The 12492-nt window shown below is 36.0% G+C and overlaps 1 protein-coding gene across 1 annotated transcript in view; it reads left to right on the top strand.

Moving 5' to 3' along the window:
• CELSR3 (cadherin EGF LAG seven-pass G-type receptor 3) overlaps window positions 1–7298 on the top strand; it is a 649278-nt gene extending 641980 nt beyond the window's left edge. The window contains 3 exon segments of the mRNA XM_053689358.1: window positions 2269–2323; window positions 3916–4046; window positions 6244–7298. Coding sequence (XP_053545333.1) covers window positions 2269–2323; window positions 3916–4046; window positions 6244–6267 — 210 coding nt within the window. The 3' untranslated portion in view covers window positions 6268–7298.
• The last annotated feature ends 5194 nt before the right edge of the window (window positions 7299–12492 follow it).

Raw genomic sequence — 12492 nt, 5'->3', positions numbered from 1 at the left:
TAAAAACTAATAACTTTATTTATAAACACAAAGGGTAAAACAAGCTCAATGTTTGGCTGTACAGAAAAAGGTATTGGCAGAAGATAAAAAGTGAGGTTCTTATGTCACTTTATAGATCACTAGTTAGGTCTTGTTATGTGTGTACAGTTCAGGGGACTGTACTGGCTACTAAACTAGTACATGACCTAAACAATAAAACTTACAAGAAATGATGTCAATGATAGAAACCTTCATGTATGTTAAAGGGGCGGTGTATTGTAAAACTGGTTCCCCTTAATGTGTTTCCAATGACTCATTATACCAGCTGCAGAGTATAATTTCTCATTTAGGCATATTTTTGTATATGAAATGGTGGATTCTCCTAATTGAACCCACAACCCAATTAAATGGGCTGAGCTTGTAGACAGAGGGGACCTAATTTGCATAGCTGTCTAATTATTTACACACATTATTCCTTATGTTATTTCTCACTCTTTACTTTACTACTTTAATGACCATTTTAGTATCTCTCTCTGTCACACCCCCACTGGGAGCATGATTTCATCTAAACCTTATAGTTTTTCTATAACCAGTACTTAAGCTACTGAAATTTTAGTATAAGTGGGGGATACAGCGAGCAAAATCAGTTATTTTAAATGATAAAATAAGAGGTTTGTAAACAATGTAACATAATGCAGTTGATAAAATAGATCATTGGGAATTCATTAAAGGAGAGAAAACATACACTGTCCCTTTAAGTGATTAGATAAATCTTCTGATGAAGCATTTGTAACAAAGGAACAGCACAAGAACAAGGTGGAAGATACTAGGCTCAGGAGTAATTTGCAGAAGTTCTTATTTACAAAAGGGTGATGGACACACAGAAAAGATTTCCAAAAGAAGTGACAAGGACAAATACTGTAAGGGAATACATTATACCTGGGGCTATACTCAGAATTATTCAAATTTTAAGATTAATTATCAAAGGGACAGTCTAGTCAAAATTAAACTTGCATGATTCAGATAGGGCATGTCATTTTAAACAACTGTCCAATTCACTTTTATCATCAAATTTGGTTTGTTCTTTTGGTATTATTTGTTGAAAGCTAAACCTAGGTAGACTCATATGCTAATTTCTAAGCCCTTGAAGGCCGCCTAGTATCTCAGTGCATTCTGACAGTTTTCCCACAGCTAGTTTATTTGTGCCATATAGATAATATTGTGCTTACTCCCGTGGAGTTATTTAGGAGTCAGCAATGATGGGCTTAAATGCAAGTCATTTAAAAGAACTTGGATAAGGGGCAGTCTGCAGAGGCTTAGATACAAGGTAATCCCAGAGGTAAAAAGTATACTGTATTAATAAAACTGTGCTGGTTATGCAAAACTTGGCAATGGATAATAAAGGGATTATCTATCTTTTTAGACAATATAATATTTCAAGTAGACTGTCCCTTTAATTATGGGCAGGCATGATGGGCCTTGTGGTTCTTTATGTAGTATAAACCCTATGTGTATATGGTACATAGAGCTTATTACCGATTTGTTACAAGAGTGCAATATTAGCCTTCACGTGAATCATCAGTGGTTAAGCGACTAGCGCTTTATCCCTCTGGTTGTTGTGTAATGTACTTTGTGTGCACAAATCATTTGGCTGCACAGAGTAATAACACAAAGTCAGTTACCAATAATAAAATGTGTGTCAACTTTATCTGCCAACAATGTGAATCAGAAAATGAGAACTTGACCCAGTCATTTTTTCTCATGTTATTTATAGACAACGGCACAAGTTTTACACTTTATTTATGATGTATTAATAAAAACAACACACAAATGAAGGAGTCTTATGTCTTCACCAGACAATCGGGGATCATTGATACATTTAATAAATAGATCATTCTTTGGCTTTGTAATTAAGAATTACAACTCACAATTTGCTGCCCCCCCCCCTCAAATTCTACAGCCCTAGGCACATACTGTGTTGGCAAAATACACCCCTGGTCCAAACGCACACAGATAACTGTTCTGCAGTGTAATCTGCACATTGTCTAAGCTTAAATCTTTCCATGCAAAATTAATGGAATATTTGTGTTGTTAAAATATCTATTTTATAAACACATGGTATGACGTGTGGGAGTATAAGTTGCAATGTGAAATGCAATGAAGTATGTAAGCGGCACAAAAACAATGTCATTCTAATTCCTGGTAATATTATATGATTATATATATATATATATATATATATATATATATAAATTTCTTTTTCCTTTTTTTTTTTTTTATAATATATAGATATTTCGTGATTTCCAAGAAATTGAAGTGAAGGTTTATGTAGCTGGGTGCCCTGGTAAGTAATTTGAACAGGACAGTGAGAGCTGATTATGGACCAGATGCTATGCAAGTTGCTACTGAAAAAGCTACTTTATTATCATCTTCATTTTAGTAAAGTGATCCAATCCAAACTGCATGAAGGTAGAGAGTTCCCCTCCTGTGATACTTGAATGTAGCTGGTTCTTACAGGCACGTGCACAAGGTAGCAATATGTACGTTTTAGGAGGTTTTGTTGCAATTCTGAGTATGTTGCATAGCAACAACATCTGCTATGCCCTATGAATAGTAAAAAGAATGAGGAATATCATTTAGCAATACCTAATATAAAAACATTTTTATTATTTTTACAAATACTTTATTTGTATTTGCATGTGTATATATTATCTCATTACTAAAAATGTTTTATATCATTTGTTAAAGAGGAGGGTTTTATGCAGACAAGATATAAATTAGTGACACATTCGCTGATAACTAAACTGACATCAATAATAGTGATAAGTAGATGCCTCTAAACGACATAGTCCAATATGATGAATATGTAAGAAGCCAGAGCAGTTCATGCAACACTTGCACACATTCCCAGCCCTATACTGTCTCGGGACATTTTTTAGATGCTCTTTTTTTAATACATTTATAATTAAAGAGAAAATAAACTTAAAATGTAATCACCCAAAAAATGTATTTAATAAAAATAAACAACTTTTTGTCATTTCCACTATTCCTAGACGTCTAAGAAATTTGACTTTTTACTCTGGGATGTGTTTCAGCCACACCCACCACTAACAGGTGCATAAACTCCAGCACATAGCCGCCATGAACTGGCAATACAATAGATTGTGCTAAAGAGTTCAGTATCTTAAAACTTGACATTGTCATAGGATTCCACCTAAGTGTGATTTATTTTTAAAGTAGAAGCATCTATCAGCAACAACAGCTCAACCACGTAAAAGCACATAAAAATCATCTGTTGCATCATTCACTACAGAGTTCCAAACTGCCTCTGGAAGTGACAATAACTGTGCGTCAGGAGCTTCGTGAAATGGGTTTCCATGGTCAAGCAGCTGTACACAAGCCTTGCATTAAACATTCACAAGGCCTAGGGTCTGCTGGAGTGGGGTTAAGCATGCCACCACTGGACTCTAGCAGTCTGATTAAGAATCTGGGTGTGGTGGATGCCAGGAGTATGCTACCTACAAGAATGCATAGTGTCTACTGTAAAGCCTGTTGATAATGGTCTGGGGCTGTCTATCAGGGTTTGGACTAGGCCCCTTAGTTCCAGTGAAAGTTCATCTTCATGCGACAGACCTTCTTGTCCAACATCAGTGCTTGAGCTGACAAATGCTCTTTTAGCTGAATGGGCAAACATTCCCGCAGACAGACTCCATGATCTTGTGAAAAGTCTTCCTAGTAGAGTGGAAGCTGTTGTAGCCGCAAATGCAGGGGAGGGGCAACTCAATATATTTATGCCTGTGATTTCGGAATAGGATGTCAGGTGTCCACATACCTTTTGGCCATATAGTTTATGTGTGTGTATGTATGTATGTATGTGTGTGTATATATATATATAATGACTTTAATTAATGTTTCTTTATGTTCTACAAATTGCAGAGCCAGTCATTGAGCAGCTGGAGATGGGGAACTTTTTCAATGAAAAAATCAACAAGGGTCAGTTCTTCTCATCGATTCCTGATGCAGTAGCCTATATCACCGGAACTCATGGTCAGCACAAGCACAGCAACGTAAGTACTCAGTGCTTCTTCATCTGAAATATTTATTTTATTTATTTTCTTTAGAGATTTTATCTTTTTTGATGTATTCAAAAAAATATTAGCTTGAGAATAATATACAGATGTATTTGTTAAAATTACTTAAGTTGATTAAATATTGAAAAAAGGAGTAAAGTTTTAGTGTTAAATTGCTCCCATGTTGCATTGTGTCTGGAGTCGGCATTTACACCTCTAACAGAAAATGGAGAGCCCACAATTTTCAAAATTAAATTACAGGAAAAGGGGACAAAATAAATAATTAACCTGTATTACAGAGTGCTTTTTCTACACATCCTAAAACATTTTGGGCTAGATTACAAGTGAAGCACGATCGATTGAGGAAGCTGCCTTATCTTATTTTATAAAAATGTTAGTGTATATGCTCAGCTATACCAGTAACTCTGAGTGTGGCGCCACCACTCTCGAAGAGTGGATAGGCCACTTTGGTGGCCACTTTACGGTTCAGAGATAGAATATTGTAATTATAGGGGTGTCATGTTACATTTACTGTGTGTGCGTATGCCATCAGCCACATAGGGTCACGTGTGCGGTCTCAAAAGCCAAAAACGCTGGCAGTAAGACAGCTATTGATACATTTAAAACTGCTTGTAGCCAGTATTGTTGCAACACATAATGTGCATCGTATTCAAAAAATTGTTCGGCAAACGGTATTATTATTATTTTTACTGTCCAGGCTGCAACTACTGTTTTGATATATTGACAATAATTTTACGGGACATAAAACCCACGTTTTTTCTTTCATGAAGTACTTTCAAATTGACGTCTATTAACAAATTAGTTTTGTTCTCTGGGTATCATTTGTTAAAAATTATACCTAGGTGGGCTCAGGAGCTGCTGATTGGTGGCTGCACATGTATGCTTAATTTTATTGGCTCAGCCAATGTGCTAACTATCTCCCAGTGGTGCATTGCTGCTTCTTTAACAAAAGATACCAAGAGAGTGAAGCAAATTAGATAATAGAAGTAAAATTAGAAAGTTGTTTAAACTTGTTTTCTCTTTCTGAATCATGAAAGAAAAATGATGGGTTTCCCTTTAACAAAACATCAGTGTGAATTATCAGCAGCATTCGACACTAGTATTTTTACACATTATTTTAAAAATAACACTTACTAAAGCTGATGGTTTTTATTAACACACTGATCCGAACCACAACATAGTGTGGGACTTAGAGAGTCATAGGTGCACTCTTTTTTTCTTCTCTCTCACAGTGGTATTTAGTTTAATGCACAACACCAATCCCCATATTTAATACAATATAATTATTTATGGGTCTATGAATTAGATTTATTCTGTCATCCAATATAGATGCCCTAATAACAGGGGATTTATCCGACCGTAATGCCTTGACATTGTGTTTAAAATTGTATTCCTGTGTCAGCCAATAAGAATGTAAGCTTCACTTTTTACCAATACTGAACCAATTTGAAAAAAAAAAAACTTTATTTAATCTGCTGTCCAGCTGCTTCTGGAGACATTTCTTATGGTGGACAAATAAAGTATCATTAATAAACTTATTCCAAATTAGCCTCTAATGAATTTCATGAAAAATTATTCATTCAAAAGTAAATTTTTGACAGTGCATGTCTCCTAAATACATAGTCAGAGTTGTGTCTCTGTGCTATGTGACTACAGCTGCTGGGCCAATTAGGAGCAATAATACAGGCATATGCTCCAATCACTGTCTGTAAGTTCATCTTGAGAAATAAAATGCTTTAAAGGCACAGTAAACACCAAAAATGGTATTGTTTAAAAAGATAGATAATCCCTTTATTTACCATTCCCCAGTTTTGCATAACAATTTTATCTATATGGCACACATGAATGAACGCCCTTTAGCTGTGAAAAACTGTCAAATGCATTCAGATAAGAGGAGGCCTTCAAGGGTTTAGAAATTAGCATATGAGCCTACCTAGGTTTACATTTCAACTAAGAATACAAAGAGAACAAAGCAAAGTTGATGTTAAAAGTAAATTGGAAAGTTGTTTAAAGTTACATGCGCTATCTGAATAATAAAAGTTTAATTTGGACATTACTTTCCTTTTAAAGTATTGGACATTCTAATGTAAAATTATAATGGTCTATTTAACAAATGAGATTTGAGCTCATTTTGAATTCTTTGATAACAGACCAAACTTTTTTCTACTTACAGGAATTGACAAATACAAAACTGTAATGGCTCCAGCGGACTTCCTACCCTGAACCCCAATGTCAGATTGTCCCTGAGCCGGCAGAACATACTAGACAAAGCGAGTTCATCTGTCTGATTCATCACGGTTCCTACTGCTGTGTTATTATTTTCTCCGTGTTTTTACTTGAACTATTTTACTAATAGTGGAGAGGATAGGGATAAGAACCACCCTATGGAGGTGCGCTAATGATGATAAGCAATGCTTGACAATCGGTCAGAATGATGGCAGCTCTCCCAGATCAGATAGAGGTCCTGTAGATACAGAAAAGAAGGCGCCACATGGAACAGTATCGTCAGGTGAAAGAACCAAACACATCAGACAAATTCCAACTCGCATAGGAAGCGGCACTCATGGTGCCAGAAACAGCAGGCCGGGACCTCTTAGTCGCCCGACAGACTCAACCGCAATGTACGCAGTCCGATCACGTGGGTACGTCTCACCAATCAGAGGCAGCGGAATCCCAACGCCTTCAGCTAGTGCTACCAATCAGCAAAGCCAAATGAGGGTGTGTGTGTGTGTGAGAAGCTCTGCAGTCACTCGTTTCATCAGCCTGATGAAACTGCTCTGTGTAGCCGAGAAACGCATTGCTGTGTTTTACTTGTTTTAATAAACTTGTTTTAAGCTTTTTATACCCTTGCTCTGTATATTTAACCGTTACTGGTGGTGTTGAGCTGTTCGAGCACTTTATTGACACGAGTGACTGCCACTTCCTATGTGAGTTTGAATTTGTCTGATGTGTTTTGGTTCTTTCACCTGACGATACTGTTCCATGTGGTGCCTTATTTTCTGTATCTTTAGGACCTCCATCTATTTTACTAATAATTATGCTGATTTTCAAGTGTTTGAAGAAGGTCATTTTTAGGTACCTTCATTTCATCCAAACACCAACAAGGTCACACACCAGTATTACTTGTCTTGTTCTTAACATTCAATTGTCATTTTCTGCAAATATTTGAGTGCATACAATATGCTCACTCCTGTGTCCATTTTAATAAAGATATTGTATTTAATAGCTCCATGTTGTATGAAGTTTTTATTAGTTGTTATTCCTCTGTGATAGGGATACAAATAATACAGTTGCTTACATAAAATCTACACATTCATTTGTACAGACAATTATCCAGTGCAAGGCAGACATGTATCAGGATAACTGCATATGAAATGCTAGCAGGCATTATAAGAAACAAGTCAAAGCCACTATATTTAAATGTCAGATTGTAGTTTCAGATTAGTTTTACTTTTGTCCTAGAGCACCTAGAGATTATGGGGCAGATTTATCAATTGTCTGTCCGACATGATCCGCTCAGCGTATCATGTCCGACAGACATTGCTGAATGCCGACAGCATATGTTCACCAGAACTGCTTGTGCAATTCCGCCCCCTGCAGATTCGCAGCTAGCAGGGGGTGTCATTCAACCCGATCGTATACGATCGGGCGGATTGATGTCCGCAGCCTCAGAGGAGGCGTACGAGTTAAGGAGCAGCGATTTTAAGACCGCTGCCTCTTAACTGTTGTTTCCGGAGAGCCTTAAGGGTGCTTTGGTGCCGATTGACTGCTTGTTAAATCGGCCCCTTTGTCTAGAAATGGGAAAACATCTGTTCCTAGGGAGCTATAGTCTATATAAAAATAAGCTAAACATTAGTGCTAAATGTAAGTTTTACCAATCATATTATTATTTTGGAAAATTGTATTTATCTCCCCCCCCCCCAGAAAAAAACATTACTAAGGATGCCTATTCTTAAATGTTTATCTGTTTAGTGCACATGAAAGTCATATGACTTCTTCTATTGGTATGATTTGTTAAAAAAAACATACCTAGGTAGGGTTAGGAGCAGCAATGCACCACTGGGAGCTAGCTGGTGATTGGTGGCTGCACACATATGACTTGTTGTTTGCACACCAGTTATGTTCAGTTACTCCCCAGTAGGGTACTGCTGCTCTTGAGCTAACTTTACCTATGTGTTTAACCCTTTGTTGTGATTAAACACATAGGGTTCGATAACAATCCTTTAGAGAAGTTTATATAGCAACTTTCTACAAAATTCACCATTAAAGTCTTTGTGGATTTTTGTAGATAAATAATTTAACTTATTTCCAGGATTGTGAACGCCTTCAGTTATATACAAGTAATAGTGCAATAATATAATGCTCTAACACACATATAGCGCAATAATATAGCACCAACACACACAGTGCAATAATATAATGCTCTAACACACATATAGCGCAATAATATAACACTAACACACACAGTGCAATAATATAATGCTCTTACACACATATAGCGCAATAATATAACACTAACACACAGTGCAATAATATAATGCTCTAACACACATATAGCGCAATAATATAGCACTAACACACACAGTGCAATAATATAATGCTCTAACACACATATAGAGCAATAATATAGCACTAACACACACAGTGCAATAATATAATGCTCTTACATACATATAGAGCAATAATATAACACTAACACACACAGTGCAATAATATAATGCTCTAACACACATATAGCGCAATAATATAGCACTAACACACACAGTATAATAATATAACACTAACACACACAGTGCAATAATATAATGCTCTAACACACATATAGCGCAATAATATAACACTAACACACACAGTGCAATAATATAATGCTCTAACACACATATAGCGCAATAATATAGCACTAACACACACAGTATAATAATATAACACTAACACACACAGTGCAATAATATAATGCTACACATATAGTCAGTCCTTGAAAATGCAGTTGTCCCATTGTCCGGGACACCCAGGAAAGCCTTTTTTCTGTGTATTTATATTTAAAATGACACATTCCCAATGTATTACAATTATTTGACCCGTGCAGGCATTTACAGATGCAGGTGGGTTTGTTGGGCAAAGCAGAGTTTCCCTGAAGTACACTGCTGCTGAAATCCACATCATGTCAGGAGGGGATCCGGGTGGGCTCTAGCCTGTGCCTGAATGTCATCAGTTGGGCTCTGCATAAAGGTATTCAGTACCAGAAGATACCCGTGGAGAGGAGCTTTTTAAGGAAATGCTTTATGCCCGGCGTGTCACTGTGCTACATATGCTATTAATGATTCTCTGATCTGGTGACCTTTTTAGATGGCATATTGCCGCTAACCTAATGGCCACAGGATTTAGTGGACACATTTCTAACTGTCTATTACAAGATGTGCCATATAGGGATTAAAACGGGTGAATTCAGTACACCGAACAGTCGTGAGATCCAATAAACTCCGTTTAAAGACCATTTAAAGATTTATTAAAAACATTCTTATGGTTTTATTTCAAACATCATTAGAGTTAATAACTCCACTGGAGAGTTTAATTTGTATGTCACATATTGCTTTTTACTTTAAATTTAATTCTATAACTATTAAAAGTGGTATATTTCAGCAGCTTATTCCAGGCACACACTCTTTTTGGGTTATTAAGTTGGACCATGCACGTAGGAGATGCGCTGCACTGGAGCAGGGGTCGTCAACCTTTCGGACCTCAGGGACCACTAAACTCACAATTTTGAATCCCATGGATCACTAACATGATTTTTTTTAAAAAGGTACAAACCTCTATAATGTGTTTGTGTATATATATATATATATATATATATATGTATACACACACACACACATACTGTACAGTATAACCATAGCTAAGTTTACATTATGTATATATTTACACATTATTAAGAATTATTTTTTGTAATTAACTAACTGAATGACAGAACTGAGAGAATACTTCCAAATGACAGATGAACAGAGAGGCAGAAAGTGGAAAAAAATAATTATGTTTAAAAGGACCACAAGATTTCCAAGTTACCTCCCCAGTTAGTTATTATTAAAAACTACTTATGAACATGGACAGACATTGGAGTCATAAATTAAGTTTATATCAGAAAGCTATCAATATGGAAGGGAGCTAACCACGACTGATGTTACTGGCAATTACTATAATACAGGTGGGATATGGCTGATCTGCTGGATGCCAATTACTGGATTTCAGGTGGAATGGCTTTGTGCGCGGGAAAATTATTAGAATGAAAAATAATTAATATTTAATTTTAAAGAAAGAAGATGGAGGGGAGGAAGACAAACAGTGATGTAAGTCCATCTGAAGGAATTAGGAAAACTACTACAAAGAGACAGGTAAAGGGAAGAAAATAAATGAAATATGAGATTTTATTTTTAAAGATTTTCTTTTTTTATATACTTTAATTCCACTATTTCAAGCCAAGACTACACCAACCTCTGCTGGCTTTAGAATGGAATAATCTTTTTCTGAACAGTGCGCTGGGCAGGGGGGGGTTAAAAATACAATCTAGCTACACAAGTTGCGCAGTACTATGCAATGTGCGTAGGGAGATTGTAATTTAAATCCTCCTCCGTCGGTTTTCACTGATGTCTAGCCAGGCACTGTAGGGAGTTGCGGCACGACAGGAGTGACACCATAAGAGGAGATGAATTCCTGCTTGATGGTGTCAAGGACCACCAACATATTCTTGTGGACCACCAGTGGTCCATGGACCACTGGTTGGCGACCGCTGCTCTGGAGTACACAGCTGCTGCAATCGCAGGCAGCATGTCTGGAGGGAGTTCCGGGTGGGTTCTAGCCTATTCCTCTGTATCAGCTAGATTACGAGTTTTGAGCGCTATAGGGAAATTAACGACCACCACAAAAGCGTTGTTATTTAACCTCCATATAGCGCTGCTATTACAGGTTTTGAAAAAGCAGACTTGTGCGGGCGATATGGTGGCGTTGAGCTCCATACCGCACCGAAATACAAGCGCTGCTTTGACGTGCTCGTGCACGATTGCCCTCAATGGGGAGAGCCGGCAAAAATGAAGCCTAACATCTGCGGAAACAAAAACTCTGTAACGCAGCCCCATTGATGTCTATGGGGAAAGAAAATGTTATGTTAGCAGTTTTGTGTGAGGGGTGTGTCTGTCTGTCTGTTTGTCCCTGACTGACTATGCGCCTGTCTATACCTGCCTCAGCTAGATGTCATCTGAAGAAGAAACAACTCGTTTTAGATATGAGAATACAGAGATTTTATTAATAAGTTTATAACTATTTATAAATCATTTTAATCTTAATACAAATGTGTAATAAAAGTGTATGACTGTGTATTACAAGTTTAATTACGACACCATGAAATGTTGCATTTGAAAAAGTGGGCTACTAAGAAATTCTATCGGACTACTAGCTCCTGTGCAAATGTTTCAACCCCTGCATGTAGCACAATAATATAATGCAGTAACACACACAGTGCAATACTATAATGCTGTAACACACATAGTACAATAATATAATGCTCTAACACACATAGTACAATAATATAATGCTCTAACACACATAGTACAATAATATAATGCTCTAACACATGTGGTACAATAATATAATGCTCTAACACACATAGTACAATAATATAATGCTGTAACACACATAGTACAATAATATAATGCTCTAACACACGTAGTACAATAATATAATGCTGTAACACACATAGTACAATAATATAATGCTGTAACACACATAGTGCAATAATATGATGCTGTAACACACATAGTGTAATAATTTAATGCTGTAACACACATAGTACAATAATATAATGCTGTAACACACAGTGCAATGATATAATGCTGTAACACACATAGTGCAATAATATAATGCTGTAACACACATAGTACATTAATATAATACTCAAATACATATAGTATAATAATATAATGCTGTAACACACATAGTACAATAATATAATGCTGTAACACACATAGTACAATACTATAATACTCAAATACATATAGTATAATAATATAATGCTGTAACACACATAGTGCAATAATATAATACTCAAATACATATAGTATAATAATATAATGCTGTAACACACATAGTTCAATAATATAATGCTGTAACACACATAGTACAATAATATAATACTCAAATACATATAGTATAATAATCTAATGCTGTAACACACATAGTGCAATAATATAATGCTGTAACACACATAGTACAATAATATAATGCTGTAACACACATAGTGCAATAATATAATGCGGTAACACACATACTACAATAATATAATGCTGTAACACACATAGTACTATAATATAATACTCAAATACATATAGTATAATAATATAATGCTGTAACACACATAGTTCAATAATATAAT

The sequence above is a fragment of the Bombina bombina genome, chromosome 7 (genome assembly GCF_027579735.1).
Source record: "Bombina bombina isolate aBomBom1 chromosome 7, aBomBom1.pri, whole genome shotgun sequence".
Lineage (NCBI taxonomy): Eukaryota > Metazoa > Chordata > Amphibia > Anura > Bombinatoridae > Bombina > Bombina bombina.
Note: the sequence above shows the minus strand (reverse complement) of the source record. Positions and strands in the feature narration are given on the sequence as shown.